Source organism: Ascidia mentula, chromosome 7 (genome assembly GCF_947561715.1).
Source record: "Ascidia mentula chromosome 7, kaAscMent1.1, whole genome shotgun sequence".
Taxonomy (NCBI): Eukaryota; Metazoa; Chordata; class Ascidiacea; order Phlebobranchia; family Ascidiidae; genus Ascidia; species Ascidia mentula.
This window is the reverse complement of record NC_138572.1, coordinates 16,735,565-16,752,539: the sequence shown is the minus strand read 5'-3', so window position 1 is coordinate 16,752,539 and position 16,975 is coordinate 16,735,565. Positions and strand designations below refer to the sequence as shown.

The 16,975-nt window shown below is 37.7% G+C and overlaps 2 protein-coding genes across 2 annotated transcripts in view; one reads left to right on the top strand and one right to left on the bottom strand.

Moving 5' to 3' along the window:
• LOC145909695 (DBH-like monooxygenase protein 1) overlaps window positions 1-4,248 on the top strand; it is a 106,636-nt gene extending 102,388 nt beyond the window's left edge. Inside the window, exons 16-20 of the mRNA XM_082997050.1 lie at window positions 2,512-2,582; window positions 2,865-3,051; window positions 3,254-3,355; window positions 3,616-3,718; window positions 4,106-4,248. Of these exons, the coding sequence (XP_082853176.1) occupies window positions 2,512-2,582; window positions 2,865-3,051; window positions 3,254-3,355; window positions 3,616-3,718; window positions 4,106-4,248 (606 nt within the window). The remainder of the gene's footprint in view (window positions 1-2,511; window positions 2,583-2,864; window positions 3,052-3,253; window positions 3,356-3,615; window positions 3,719-4,105) is intronic.
• A 12,367-nt stretch (window positions 4,249-16,615) lies between these two features.
• Window positions 16,616-16,975, bottom strand: part of LOC145909694 (serine/threonine-protein kinase/endoribonuclease IRE1-like) — a 137,874-nt gene continuing 137,514 nt past the window's right edge. The window contains exon 3 of the mRNA XM_082997049.1: window positions 16,616-16,927. Within this exon, the coding sequence (XP_082853175.1) occupies window positions 16,616-16,927 (312 nt within the window). The remainder of the gene's footprint in view (window positions 16,928-16,975) is intronic.

Here is a 16,975-nt window from a genome sequence, read left to right as displayed (position 1 = left end):
CAATTTCAATTTATGTTTCTTTTCAAAAGTTAAACAAAACAAAGATTATTTAATATTTTGCTAAATGTTGTTGAATAGATTTTATCCGATGATCCTTCACATCCTGGGGTAATTATTGGCAGGGATCAAACAATAAAACTTCAAGCCCGAAGAATTAATGTTCAAATATTTGTGTATTACTCTGACACTCCTCATCCTTCAATGAAAATCAACTCAGGTTTGTGTTAAAATGCAACCGATCATACAAAGAAACTGACACACAAACCGATTAAATATTTCATCAATGCGGACACTGTGTTGAGTGAAATACTCAGTGCGTGGATGACATTATGATTAGCCAACGCAATTTTGAAACCAAATAAATTTCATGGACGTTTGCGATCTCGTGCATCGCTTTGCCTCCAATATCATGCGCTTCTTGTGTTTGCAAGCTCTTGCTTTGCTTTTCGATGCAAACTTAACTCTGTGAAGGACAGCTGCTTTAATTTTTAAATTTCGAGTAATTAATGTAAACATAACCTACAGATAGAATTACTGAGAATATTTATTAAGTGAATCTAGTGAGAAGAAATCATGTTTTTTAACCCAGGAATGATTTTGCTCTTAATTTAACACAATTTGAATCGTGAAAGGTGAAACCAGAAAATTATTTTATTTTTAGATTGCAAGATGTATAATGAAATGGAATGCAACACCAATTCTATCAAGTTAAAGTAAGATTTAAAAAAATCAAATTATAATGAGGATATCGCACTGTCATTCAGATGTCGGACATCTACATTTTATTAACTGGTTAAAAATATAAACCGGATGTCAATCTTGTATAATTTTCTGTTTGTTTTAAGCTGTGAAATTGGCGATTCATTTTACAACATCAACTTCGCTAATCTGAAGTTTATCTAAACACCTTTTATTCCAGTGTCAGTTCCCATGGGTTGAGAAGATTGGAAGCAAATCGGCAAGATATTTTGTATATTTCAAATCATACAATGACAAGTCTAAACTCTGCATAGAAACTGTAAAGCTGCAGCGACAAATCCTATTTTCCAATTTGAACTGGACGAGTGTCATTCAACTCTTGAGGTACTTATGTTTAGCAAAGAAATATTGTCCGATGAACATCTGAATATATTGAAGGTGGTAGTAAATAATCTGGTCCATAATACAGTTAATGGTAACATGGTTATTAAGTACTAAAAGTGGAGTAGTTTAACTGAAGGCAACCTACTAACGTAAGCTTAGTCAATAGATAAGTCTCGTGTTATATTTGACTCTTCTTATCTACACTCGCTTTGCACGTTAACGACGCCAACTTTGTTAACAGTTTTGAACCAAGATATGAAGCGATCATGACATAAATGACGTCCATTACGCCATAAAATGTTAAAATGATAAGATGTTTAATTGTGAGTAACCGCATAATGGGTTGCGATTTTCTGGATAGTTTCTCTGAATTACTTTCGTAGAAAACTAAATTCAACTTAAGTTTTGTAAAGGAAGAGTTCACAATTATCCTCTACTGAGATAAACCATGTCACCAACCTCAAATTGCACTTTCGACAAATTGCACTTTCGACCAACTGAACAAAGAATTGTCTTTGTGATTATTTATTTAAATAAAATATACTCAATATCTTTTCAAAGAAATCCCAAAGCAACGTAAGCTTCATGTACCAAGTTCGCAATTACAAATTTACCACTCAAGTTGTGAGACGGACATCTTACAATCCAATCTGGGAAATATCGTGCGTTATTCCAGGAATGTTAAACAGAGATATCAAAACTGCTTCTGGAGCAATATCAACTCAACTGTATGTATTGAAATAGGTTTATTTTCTTTGATGAAATTGATGCCCTTTACCGAAACTTAACAGGAAAGAGAGTTTTCTGACTTCACATCGTAGGGTCGGGAATATTACGATCGCATTTGAGTTGTTTAGTGACGAGAAAATGAAAAATTCACTCAGATCAAATTCAATCGTCCAAGTTCCAAACTTTGTTTACGCTAAGGTTGATTTGGCAACAAGTGAACAGATCAATATTGTGGTAATCTCTAAACCTAAGCGTATTAATATTCAGCAATAATTTAAAATATAAATATGTCAGTATGCTGTGCTAGAGCTCCGGTGTACGTAGGCAAGTTGTATAAATGTGGCCTGAAAACAGACGTATACAGCGTTAGCATAGGATAGAAACACTGGATTAAATGAATAAATTTAATGATGAATATCTCGAAGTCAAATTTGGGAATAAATAAACTTTAGTTACGATGACTTTGCTGATCACTAGACTTATTTAATCCAAAACCTAAAACCTATGTCATGAAGTTATTTAAGTGAACTGGATTTTTAGCTTGCCCTAAAGGCGCTTGCTTTGTTTGCGAAATTATTAATCCGGCACTGACAATAAATTGTTTATTTATGATGTATGTTTTCTATTAGACATTTTTTTTGATAATGAATGCGAGGATTTCTTGTTAAGCCATTGTTTAATTCAAACTCTATTTGTCAGTTAAAATCATGCTGGGTCAGCAACTTGGATTCTGATGAAGGAGGTTTGAAATACGAACTCATCACCGAAAGGTAAAAAGTCGACGAAACAAAACCTTGCAAATACATTCCTGTCAATTATATTCAAGCGAAATTGATTTGAAAACATCAGCATTAAACTTTATATATTTTTAATCCTACAATCTATTTCTCATATAAATTCTTTGTTTGTTCTAGATCTATTTCATGCCACCAAATTAACACTGGTCTATATAACTTTATTTCATTCCAAAATATTTAAAGACATCTCAAATCAACACAGATTTGTTTGTATTAAAATACAAAAAGTTTACATGTAAAATCATATAATCGCAGTTGCATTGTCGTCCACGAGATGGAGTCAGAAGATTCAATTGTAATTTTGAGAAACTACCAAACTTCTTTCGGATCCTTTAAGTTTCGCTCATTCGTGTGGAACAACGTGTCTGTGAACGAACAATCGCTGTACGCTCACTGTTACGTGCAGTTATGTGAAAATACTGACGAACATTGCCAACAACAGGTAAAGTGTTTTGATCACAGTAACATATTGACTGCTTTACATACAGACAAAACTAATAATACGATACATGTTCGGACTTGTTATTATGAAAATACATAACAGTACAAGATAATACTTACTCATATGTGTCCCACAGGATTTAGAAATTTGCGGATTGGTAATTATGAAAACACATTACTTTGATTATTTAATTGTTTCACAGGATTGCCCACAAAGACGTGATCGACGATCAGTGTATCCGGATATAGATGAGATTTTAACGGTTGGACCGTTCTACGTTTCTGCTCCGGATTTGTGTGGAAAGGTGAGTAGATGCATTTGAGTTCTCGGTATATACTACAGGGTCATACTAAATTGTACATCACGCTATATACTGAGCGAAAAACAGATTAAATCAGATAAACGAAAAATATATCCCTAACAAAATCTTGCCAGGGTAGCTCGCTATTTTTTTAATCAGTAATTTAGTTTGTTTAAATCTGTTTTCATTTTTTTAATATTTTGCAGTTGTACAAATATTTCAGTCTGTTGTCAAGACAGTATCATAAATTTGTTTCTTTGCAGGAAAATGGTGGATGTTCAGATTTCTGCAACGATGAAAATGGATTCGTCCAATGTTCTTGTTTTAAAGGTCGCTACCTCGACAAGGATAATAAAACTTGCACTGGTGAGATCATGGCAACACAAACACTTTTACTAAAATTGTATTCATTCTTTTGCGCCTGTTGCCCAATGCTTACATACTTTTCAACAATGTATCTTTCGCTATTCGGATATCGTCTGATCTGATACTGAACGAATTTTGTGATGGACAAAATTAACTTTTAAGACCGAAGAAAAACAAAAACCTAGAGTTGCACTTCTTTTCTTTGAAAATTACACGTGATTTGAGTTGTTTATTTAAAAAACGTTGCCTGATAAAAAAAAATCCAAAACTTTTGCACCAAAAAATTTTAATAAAACCATGACAACCAATCTTAACAAAAACAAGATTTTTTTTTCATACTAAGTAACTACATGTCCCAATAACTTCGTCTTGTATATGTGTGTGCAGAGGTGGAGGAAGCGTTGGAATTTGAAGGATTCCAGCAAGTGAAAGGTGTTTACATAGCAGTTGGATTCATCGTCCTTCTGCTTATTGCTGTGCTGGGGTTGGTTGCTTGGTTCTTGAGACGTCGTTTCAACAAGGATGCTTAACGTGATTACTGAGGACATAATTGTACATTGCATATAACTAACTGCTTTTTTGATTGCCAGTTTTAACGGAAAATTGAAATATCCCGTGTGTAACTTACCTTGTGTATTTTGCTGTAAAATAATACAACCTGGCATATATTTGGGTGTGTATAATTTTTGCTTTATAAGAGATTAGTTTAAAGTTGCTGCGTTGCCACCAAGCACATCTAACCTCTCAAACTTAGCTGACTCTAACACAGAGTTGTTAATGCAACAAACGCAAGTAGAACACCTAAACGAAAAAAAGGAATAACAAAACATCAGCAGTGTAACTCCACTTCCTCAACATAGTAATTAAAACTACAGATGGTAAACTGCAGTAAGGGTTTATTAGGTCTCATCATTGAAGCTATGTTGTGACTTCAACGATATTGTCACCTAAGTAGCCGGCAAGCCTTCCAGTTTGTGGTGACTGTACAGCCACCATTAACCATTGGCTGACAAGACACCATACCTGCAATTATCAAACCGATTAAATCGAAACAGTGGTCCTATCTGCAGTTCAGTATAAAAAAAAACACTATTGGCTATATTGCTTATACTGTTGGTAACAGCATTTGCTTGGCAACAGAGTTTCCACTGCTTGGTTTTCGCCGGGTTGCACTTAGTTTGGAACCTTGTGGTTAATGCACCAAAACAAAAGGTGTTCCGTACGTTCGAATGTTACTTCTGTTAGCAGCTACAGAAACTTTACCTTGCTTATTAAGTCTGCGTTCCATTCCAGTTGGTGGTAAAACGCTGATTTCAGCTCCTGTATCAACCAAAAAATCCTTCCAGAGGTTTTGTCCCATAAGTAAAACAGGCTGTTACTCAATGCCGGCCGCTACAACAGCTAGGTGCGGTAGGCCGAATCGTTTCCCTGAAAATCACAAGGTGGGGAGCTTTCTTTCCAAAACTCTCATGATAGAAGCATGGGCGCATGTTGTTAGTTCCACGTTTAGTTGATGAAACAGTTTTTCTTCGCTGCAAACGCGCAACTTCAAAAAGCTTGATCATCTAGACAGGCTTGCAATAACGAATCTGCTTGTCTTGCCATATATTGCGACAATCCAGAAATTGCTGACCGACTAAAACAGTACGATTTTCAGCTGGCATACGTTCCATAAACAATTCTCAAAATAGAAATCCACCTTTTTTATTGCTAAGCAGCGCAAGCATTTCATCCATGAGGGCGGAAGGTAATTTGTCACCCAAATGAGACATATGAAGTATGAAGTAAATGCTTCGCTCGAAGTGAAAGTGCCAAATAAAATGCCTCTAATAAACGTTCCTTGATTGTTTCATAGCGATCCTCTTGCGGCGGATTCGAAATGTTTTGTAGAACAAATTTTGCCTCTGCTTGCTGGAACCAAACTATTGGCTGCGCGGTCCAAAATGTAGGCAGCTTGACTGCCACTGCATTCTGAGACTCTGTGCTGCTGTTGTTCATAATGCAAATCAAAAATTCAGCGTTTTTGATAGGTCGGGGTCACCACCGAGGCGAGTTGCTCTTTATTGTACGAGCGTGTCTTGAAAACTAAAACTCAAACCAGGAACTTAGCACAAAACGAGAGAACGTAGAAAGAAGGCAACATATCCGCTACGTTAAACTTCACCACAATTCGGTGTAAGCATGTGTTTTAGTGTCCTATATGTACATACTGCAAAAACGTTCCCAACCATTGGAAGGTAAGATTTTTATTTGATCATACGCTTTTCTGTTACACGCATTATTTTTCTCCCAAGTTCTGGTTTTGGTTATTTTTACAACCACAGCAATTGGTTTATCTTCAATGGATGGTAGAATAGGAACCATTATTACACCATAGACCATTCAGCTGCAATACACCATCCCATGGTTGGCTCAAGTACGAGATTTCGATCGCAGCATACGTTTATGATTGCCTTGTGACAATTCATTTCCGTACGATAATTACAAGCTAATTTGGTGTTTATTCAAATATTCAGTGATTATTTGCAACAATTTTTGGATTGATTTTGCAGACAATCTTTTACTTTGTTCAAAACAATTTGCGAAATAGTGACAGGCTGTTACTATTTTGACGACAGTTCAGTAAACAACATTAGAGATGAAACTGGATTCGAACACCAGCAAGGGACACAGACATCACAATGACCGACAAGCCGTCTAGAGCCGCAACAATGGACTTCGCAGGAGAAGATCACCAAGTACCAGGACATGCGACTTGCAAATACAGAATCTGTGGAATGTCAAAGCGCATGTTGTCCTGATTGTCTTACTGTATGTACACTTGGGAGCTGACTTCCACATCTAACCAAGTACCTAGACAGCCTTGCACAATGAACTATCCCGGGTCTCCCATAGGACAGGTAAGGACTGGTAAGTCCTCTGAAGCTCAGACACAATACCAACCAACCACGAGAGTCGTGAAAAACAAATAATAAACAATCGAATAAGTAAAGTAATCAAAAAAAATTACCACAATTAAATGCCAAGGTAGAATTGCATAGGAAGAAAATAATTTTTGCTTCTTTTTTTTCTGTTTTGGTCCTTTTTTGTAAGTTTGTTTACTTTTGACGATTTGTCTTCGTTCTTTCAAAGGCAACTTTAGACGCATAGGGAAACCAGGGCCAATGTTTTGCCAGCAATCTATGTATGCAACAATGGCGTATTAAAAAGCAGCAAACTAGTGAAGCTGCGATAGTGTAAATATAGCAAACCCGCATCAACGTAATTTCGTTCATCTTTTCGATCACTGCCAATCACGATTCTGATAAATTTATTTTCGGACTATGATCATCCAAGAATATAACCATGCTGACGTCACGGGTGTCTTTGAAATATTTCTCTCAAGGGCCGTGGTGTTGTACATATTTTACGGGAGATTGTATTTCTTGTGCCCGAAAATAAATATAGAACTGCAACCATGCAACAATGGCCTGTGTGTTGTGGCCAGATTGTTTTCAATTCGGTTTGGGTTGATACTCGCAAGTATAATGGGCGTCGCCATACCTTATTCACCAAACATATATAAATTCTCTATACTGAGAGCTATGGAAGCCATGTTTTTCCTTCAAACAACCATGTCGTATTTCACATAACGTAAGAATATTATTATTTAGACCCGCCATTGCGCCACGTAAGGTCGAGCACCCCAAATTGTCAGTGTCAGGTTTAGAATCAGTGTAATGACGGTGTTGTATTCGTAACACCTGAGTCACTGACACGTACGTGACTTCCAAAAATACCAAAATGGGGATTTGGGGTAGCAAAAAGTACAGCACAGCAGCCGGTCAAGACATATTTCATAAACCACAGAGAAAATAAATGATTGCTTGAAAGTAAGCAATTCGAAACCCTGCATTGGGTCTTTAAGTTTAAACAAGCCGGCAATTAAGCGAACTGTCGCTATCTATAGGATCCTGTACAAGCGATACGAAACAAACGACATTCTATACCATTAACGGTATACGCGGAACAGACAGAGAACACAATAATAGTGCACTAGGCGATCCTTGTCTACATAAATCTTAGATTACTATGCAAAATATAAAAAAGGATGAATTCAAGAAAGGAACCACGACTAAACCGGACCAAATTACAGCACTAGAATGTGCGGTAATGCGCTATACAACAATGATACGGTTCCATTTTATGCATGCTGGGTGTAATAAAGATTTGTATACATTGCTTGAATGTATAGCCTAAATAAGAAATAACATTCCGCAACAACCACCATTCGAAATGGTCATAGTTTGGTTTTTAAAATGTCTTTTTGTCTGGTCACAAAAAAACCAAAAGTACAGTTTTTCAGGTAATGTCTTTCAGGTAAGAATAACATTTTTCAGCCAAATTTAAATACGCTTGAATATAAAACAAACAAATCACAGGCAATTTCCTACCAAACACAGCACAATTTAACCGCGTATTCTCGGCGTTAATTTTTTTGTTCAATGACTGATACATTCCGAACAATTAACGTCCAACGTATTGTTGACGGGGAAATGCCACATAAAACGATTCGCCGCACTGATGGACAGGGCTTGCGAGCTGTCGGTGGTCTATACAGAATGTTTTTTTAAAAACAGAATGTGGTAGAAGGCACAACTCCGTAACTTATTACAATATGGGACTTTTCGATGAGGTCGTTGCGCAGTTACGCGAACGTTTAAATTGACCAGCGCGTTTAAATCGCTTCTTGTATATTTTTGCTTTTAACCAAAATTTTGCAGGCTATTTTGCGATGACGTAATAGATTGACACACAATTACCGCCAATTTTAAAAACTAATGTTGAATTTATAATGCAAATGTGGTCTGCCAGTCTTGCAATATTGAATGATACAAAAACAGAATAAGCTTTTATCCATTTAATTCAATTCCGCAATCATTCGCACACCAAATATAGATTTGGTTTTAAGTGGTCACTTCTTCGGAAATAAATGTTTTTCGTTAACTACAAAAATTTCTGCATATTGTATAGGAAAATGGTGGATGTTCAGATTTCTGTAACGATGATCTTGGAGTTGTTCAATGTTTCTGTTTTAAAGGCCGCCTTCTCGGGAAGGACGAAAAAACTTGCGTTGGTGAGAACAAAGCTTAGTTATTTATTTACATATACTTTTAAAGTCTAGTTATAATCATTCATGTTCCGCTAACCAAGCAACTTTTGACACTGGTGAACATTTTACGTTTTGGTGATATGTGCATGTTGATATTCAGCATATTTACAAAATTTTTACTTACTTTAGTATATGTTTGTATGCAGAGGTGGAAGGAGCGTTGAAAATTAAAGGTTTACAGGATATGAATGGTGTTTACATATCAGTTGGATTTATCGTTCTTCTGCTTGTTATTGTGTTGGGGATGATTGCTTGGTTCGTAAGAGGAAGATGTAACGAGAGAACTGATCGTAGATCGTTGCAGTCAAAGACATACATGTACATCCCTGCCAAATAACTGATCGTTTGCTGCCAAGTTGTATTTGTATTAAACACATGCATGAATACTTGACTAACTGAGTTTGTGGAACACTTTGTAAATACAAGCCGTCATATGTATGTAGAGTTTTGATTTTTGTATTCAAACAGAATGAGGAAATCTGAGATAGTGACACACATGAGATCTGTACTTCATTATTCATGTTGAGATGTAATTTTGTCAATGGATCTGTCGTATTTCAAGATGATTAAGTCTCAAACAACCTTAATTAAAGTTTGCATGCTTCTGTGTACCCAATTAAGAACAATGGTAATGAAACGGAAATCTTTGCAAATCAAAGAACAAAAGAAAATGATGACTTGCTCGTGATCATCCAAAAATGGTTTGTTCTTATGCTGACATCAGAGCAGTTACAATTTATGCAATGATTTTTATTATTTACCTGTGGTCAAAAAAAGATTACCACTTGCATTGAGTGAAACAAAAAAAAAACACCAGCATGGGTTAAGTGCAACCGAAAGCCCTTTTTTAGAAATATCTGTACAGTCAAGTCCTAAAGCGCATGCTCTGAATTATTCTTTCAGACGGTTGCTCCTACAGAAGATAACAGCCCTGAAATTTGAAAAATATTGCGCTGAAAATTGTTTCTGTGGTATGTTAAACTTTAAGGTATTTTCTCACATAAAGTTTGCTTGTCACCTGTGACGACAACGTTTTTGGGCGTTCAGCTCCTTCTTGATACAAATCGTAAAACAGCAGATGTCGGAAGTCAGGTCCTTTATGGAATAACATATCTGTGTCCCGTTCATATGAGAACCAAATTCGAAAATCCAAAAAAGTGGATGGCATTAGATTTTATCGAATAAGGATTTGAAATTTTTTTTTTTAATAACTGGCTTACAGCTAACACTTCGACAAGCTACAACTGTGTCATGCGTTCGACCCGACGTCAATGGCAGGCTTTAAAACCACAAACTACACCAAACCAACTGCTCAGGATAACTTGTCCGCAGCAAGTACATCGAAATCCACATTCCCTCGTAAAGAGTCAGTGGACATGGCACTGCGCCTGCGCAAACTTATTTGGGCCACGATTTTCCCCAACTTCCTACGACTGTCGCCTAAAGAACTACATCTGCAGATCAAGGCAGCGATTGTTTACAGAAGAGGACAAACTATTGTACAGCAACTGTGCAACTACAAACACATAGCACATCAAATAGAGCATTTAGGGAGTGGCCAATCAGCCCCGTATGGTCATTTTGCGCTATGTGTCCATCATGGTAAATATGAGTCGACCGTTCTGTGCACACCGTCGGTACAATCAAATTGCGCCAGCGATTAACATATAGTGACTACGGCATTGACGTGGCGCCATGCAAAGAATGCGGGCCTCAGAATGCGGGGCTCAAAATGTTGGGCAGACCAAAATCCATTTTTCCACCCGCTAACACGCACAGATCGACGTGGAACAAGTTTCAATGCCTATTAAACAATGACGCCACAGCACTAGGCAACCATTTCAGGAAAAATCACATTTACATTTTCCGTCAAAAACCCTCGCCACAACGTTGTTATAGTGTGACTTTCGTGCAGAAACCTTGGATATATGTGAGGACCTGTGGCTGCACAGGACACGGGCGCAGATCAACGAGCAGAGCATAGTTAAGGCCCGTTAACACACCAACACAGTTTGGCACGGCACAGCACAGTCTGGCACACACGGTGTTTACACTACTGGAATAATCGAGCACGACAAGTGCAAGTGACAAGTTACGTTGATATTTTTTTAAGGATGTCACCTTGCATTTCTCTGCCTCGCCAGCGATATTATAAGTACAAATTGAAGTTGTTTCTATTGGCCGTAGATATTTATGAACAAAGGGCATGTACTGTTTTACATAGTTACGACATGTCCTGTTTTACATAATTTTTTACGACGCAAGGTAACACTACAGTTTATTGAACCAAACACCACAGATTATGAAAACAAACATGGTATAATTGAACCAGGACAATGGTTTTCCACAGCAGCAGCCCGCTGAGACGCCATTCCACATACCGCTTTGTAATGCAGCTACGGCACCATTTCATACGCTCAAAACAATCGCTCACATGTCAAACGCGGTCACATCACACAACCACAACTAAAACAATATATGTCCTCTACTTTTAGGCAGTCGCGCTGCACTTTCACATCAATGTGTGCCGAAATGTGCCCAACTGTGCCCGAATGTATGATCATCGAGCAAAAGCGAGCACATCCTAGCACAGACCGGCACATCCCATCCCAGCACAGCTCAGCACGCGCGCACAATAAAACAAACACGGAATCGTCTGTAGTCTAAAAGGGCCTTAACACCTGCAGGCAAATAAAATGTGTTTGGTTCTGTACTTATATATTTGCATTGCGCCCTGTGACTGTTTTTGCTTGCTTTTGTTTGTGGCGTGTTATTTCCACATAATTGTGTGGTGCTATCTACGCACAAGATACTTTTTGTTTGTTTTTCTTCTAATCGTTTCGTTGCTTTTCCTTGGCGTGTCGTGGTGTGGTGTAAGTGCATATTTCGCCTTTGCCAGATGTTTTGCTTCGGATTTATTTACTTTTTTATATATATTTTTATTGGCAGTCAGATTTTACTTATTTACATATCTAGTTTTTAATTAGTTTAGTGATAACGTTTCCATGCTTGCTGGACCTGGGTTTGAACTTAGTTTTTTACTTTGCTTCTGTGTTTTGCATTCCACAGAAGCTGATGATGCCCTTCACAGGGCGAAATATATTTTTCTGTTTTTAAAAATCTTTAGAGCTGTCTGCCAGATTGATTTTTTCAGTTTAAACTCAGCAAATATACATATGGTAATCGACAACCTGCCAGGGCGGCTTGGTTTACAGATCAAGTAAAGTTTAAACTACTGATTTTTCATAAGATAAGCAAAGTGGAGCCAATAATCTGAATTGTGTAAGCTGCAGACAGATGGCCACTTTTTCGACCTAAAAGGTCTCATCAGTGCAGTTGGTGCCCAACGGATGACGGTGATTGTATAGTCACCACAAAGTGGAAGTCTTTGCTTGGCCGTTTGGTCAGCAAAGTCGTCTGAAAGTCACACCAGCTGCACTGATGAGACCTCTTAGGTCGAAACAGTGGCCATCTGTCATCTGCATGAACCGACGTTTGCATTTTTATATCAGTATTACGTCATCGTGGACAACGAGAACCAAATCGTAAAAATATTTATTCCCGTTCGGAAGTTCGCGTGATGCTGATCGTCGACCAATGTTGTATCTCCCTGGTTTCAAACAATGGTGGTTGGATAATGCTCCTGCATAAATGGTATTGGTGATTTATGTCAAAGGTTTACAAAGAACGTCCTTATTTAACCTTACAATTTACTGAAATTCGGTATGTGAAAGTAAACGCTAAACTAAAAAGCATAATCAACGATCTTATAATTACTAAGCTGAAATATTGCTATGTCATCATCAATTCAATGCACCTAATCGTGTTGCAGTCAGCTAATGTCTTACGCGCATTTGTTCAACCAAAATTGTTTTATAATTTGCTATTTCTTTTTTCGTTCACACATTGAAGCCGTTTCAAATTCTTGCCCCTTGTTATTATCAGTGTAGTTTACACTTGTGGAAAGAGATTACATTCAAGTTGATTTACATTTACCTGTTTTTTTTTTTTAAACTTTGCCGAATCAAGAACCGCTGCATATCGAAGTGCTATATTTGCGTCATCTTACACCACCACATTAAACGACAAAGCAACTACTTCCAGGAATGTGTGTTTTATTCGCATCCGCTTGAACATATTTCCAAATAATATCTACAATTTCATTCTTGCCAAGTGCCAATTGTAGGACCAGGGCAGGCAAGGTTAACTTTAATCCTTTTCACATAAGCAGTTTACGTGGCAACCGATAGAAACATAATCGAATAACCAAGCACCAGACTGCAAACACAGGCAGCCCAGGCAAGAGGAAACAATTTACGCTATAACATAAGACTAGCACTTTATTAACAGTCCACATGGGAAACAGGGTTTACTTAACACTCACGTGCAAATTGAACAACTCCAGAATTTTCTTTGTGTTGGTGATGTGGTAATTTAACCTTTTTGCACTAATTTCAATTTCCTGTTAACCGAGTCCGTGACGTATTTTAACGTGGCCATCACGTAGGATCATCAAAGTTTTGATGAAAGTACATTAGAAACTTGAAACTTACAAACGACTGCAACTAAATGTACAATAAACACACATATGTACAGGCAACAGTTTGACAATTCTCAAAGCTCGCTTATATGAAATACTACATCCTATTAAAATGCTTAAAATTCAACTTCTACACAAGTCAACCGGAAACAAGTACAAGTCAATAGGTATAAGTCTACCTTTGTGCAACAATTTCCAAATGTTAAATAACTATGCGCAATATTTTTTTCTGTTAGGCAGTTTACTGTCTTCACGGAAGAACTCGTAGCAGTGAATGAGCAAGTGCGGCAAGTTGGCCAGAAATCGCCCCAAAAACTTGTTCCAGTTTTCCCGTCCTGGTGTTAAACCGAAGTAACTCATTTCCTCTTTTGGCAGCTGAGCGGCATGGGTCGCCTGACATTGTAAATTAACATTAGGACATGTGACAATTCACATGAAAACTTTAAGATTCAATCATCATTAAATTATTAGCCACGCAGCACGTCGTCAGGCACGTTGTCGTGTATAATGGACAAGGGGAATCTTATTTTTTGTGAATATTGTTCATTCGTGTTGTTGATTTTTGTGCAAACACAATTGCATTGATTTGTTCTCTGTTAAATGGATTTTATGTTAATAAAAACAAATTACCTTGTTTCTCATCTCGCGAATAATGTGTTGAATTCCATTGCAATCGTGACGATTAAACCTTGGGGTGGCGCCAGTTAAGTTAAACTTTTTGAACTCTATTTTCCCACTATATTGTGAATCAGATAAATAAGCTTCATTGAACATATTGAACTTTTTTCTGTCAATGTAGTCGACAATTTCCAAAACACGTCTTACATCCTGCCAGAAAGAGAAGCACATGGTTTAGCCAGTAGTTCTCATTCTTCAGATCCCCTTTTAATTACGTCAGATTGGTCGCGAACCTTTTGCGTTTTTTTTTTTTTTGCTCCTGCTGAAATTTAAGTATAATTTTTACGTCAAGATGCGCTCTTGTTTGCGGTAAATCAAGGCTGTAACTTGCTTCTGTAACTTTGCATGTTTTCGGGCATATTATAAAATGCGCAAACATTTCGAAAATATGGGTTTATCAACCACATGGCGTGAATATTTAGAGGTTGCTGCGGACCTTTTGACAACACTACACAAATCCTCTGTAAAAAACCATTGGGTTAAGCAACTGCAACCATCTTATAATTACCAAGCTAAATTATAAAGTAAATCCTGTTTCCCATATGAACGGTTAAATGCTAGTTTATGTGACAGCGTAAATTGTTTCCTCTTCTCTTGACTGCCTGCGTTGCAGTCGGTCACTCTAGTCTACTACTATGTCGCTTGACAAGTGCACGATTTGCCTGTCTCGGTCCACCGTAAGGACCAGGCTGGGACATTCTATTCTATACTTTATCGGTTGCCACGTAAACTGCTTATGTGGAAAGGAATTCAGAAGTTAACGTTCCCTGCCTCGTTCCAGGACCGGGCATAATTAAAGAAAAGACTATGACTTGCTTAGTGGTACGTTGCAACTGCCTTAAACCAAAAGAATTCTATGCTCTATCGGTTGCCACGTAAACTACTTATGTGGAAAGGAATTCAGAAGTTAACGTTCCCTGCCTCGTTCCAGGACCGGGCATAATTAAAGAAAAGACTATGACTTGCTTAGTGGTACGTTGCAACTGCCTTAAACCAAAAGAATTCTATGCTCTATCGGTTGCCACGTAAACTACTTATGTGGAAAGGAATTCAGAAGTTAACGTCCCTGCCTCGTTCCAGGACCGGGCATAATTAAAGAAAAGACTATGACTTGCTTAGTGGTACGTTGCAACTGCCTTAAACCAAAAGAATTCTATGCTCTATCGGTTGCCACGTAAACTACTTATGTGGAAAGGAATTCAGAAGTTAACGTTCCCTGCCTCGTTCCAGGACCGGGCATAATTAAAGAAAAGACTATGACTTGCTTAGTGGTACGTTGCAACTGCCTTAAACCAAAAGAATTCTATGCTCTATCGGTTGCCACGTAAACTACTTATGTGGAAAGGAATTCAGAAGTTAACGTTCCCTGCCTCGTTCCAGGACCGGGCATAATTAAAGAAAAGACTATGACTTGCTTAGTGGTACGTTGCAACTGCCTTAAACCAAAAGAATTCTATGCTCTATCGGTTGCCACGTAAACTACTTATGTGGAAAGGAATTCAGAAGTTAACGTCCCTGCCTCGTTCCAGGACCGGGCATAATTAAAGAAAAGACTATGACTTGCTTAGTGGTACGTTGCAACTGCCTTAAACCAAAAGAATTCTATGCTCTATCGGTTGCCACGTAAACTACTTATGTGGAAAGGAATTCAGAAGTTAACGTTCCCTGCCTCGTTCCAGGACCGGGCATAATTAAAGAAAAGACTATGACTTGCTTAGTGGTACGTTGCAACTGACTTAAACCAAAAGAATTCTATGCTCTATCGGTTGCCACGTAAACTACTTATGTGGAAAGGAATTCAGAAGTTAACGTCCCTGCCTCGTTCCAGGACCGGGCATAATTAAAGAAAAGACTATGACTTGTTTAGTGGTACGTTGCAACTGCCTTAAACCAAAAGAATTCTATGCTCTATCGGTTGCCACGTAAACTACTTATGTGGAAAGGAATTCAGAAGTTAACGTCCCGTGCCTCGTTCCAGGACCGGGCATAATTAAAGAAAAGACTAGGACTTGTTTAGTGGTACGTTGCAACTGCCTTAAACCAAAAGAATTCTATGCTCTATCGGTTGCCACGTAAACTACTTATGTGAAAAGGATTGAAGTTCACCTAGGAACTCTATGCCTAAACTAAACGCTACCTATTGCAACATACATTGAACAACCGAGTGGCCACGTAACGTGCGATGTAGCGCATCACCTTTCGCCACCACCTTTCACGACAAGGCGTGATTTTCCTCAAGAAAATTAGCTTTACATTAGCGGTAACCTGTCCGGTTTTACCGGTCTCCTTTTTACTTGTTAATTTGTCTTGAAATTTATGATGATTTGATATTCATCATCATGATAAAAAACTTGTTTTTATCCAAATTGTAATGTGCGCTTTTTTGTATCCTGTTTTATGAAGCCGTCTAAACCTTCTACTATATGTAACTACAGTCGCCCAATGTATTTTCCAATGACATATTTCAAATCAAATTTTATTTATCAGGTTAATCTGTTACCCCTTTTAAGGAATGCTTAAAACGAATTCATACAAAGACAGAACTGACCTCAAAAAATTCCCCTTTTCGTTTGTCTTCCCAAAATGTTGGATGAATTTCCACAGTATGAATGTTTGGCCGACATGTAGGATCATCGGCAACCATTCTTTTCAGCAGGTCACGGGTGGTTACTTTTTGTTCCATTGTCAGCAATGCAGAGTGTTCCAAACCATGGAATTTTGGGGCTTTTCTGCTTTGGAAATTGATTAGTGGTCTTGTTTCCCTTTGAAACATGGATCCTCCAATAGTAAGAACGTAGTAAATGTATTCACCGAGAGAAAATATATCCTGGCTCCTTATCTGAAAAACAATGTGATCCTGTTGATGTGTTTTTTTTGCAAAATTTGT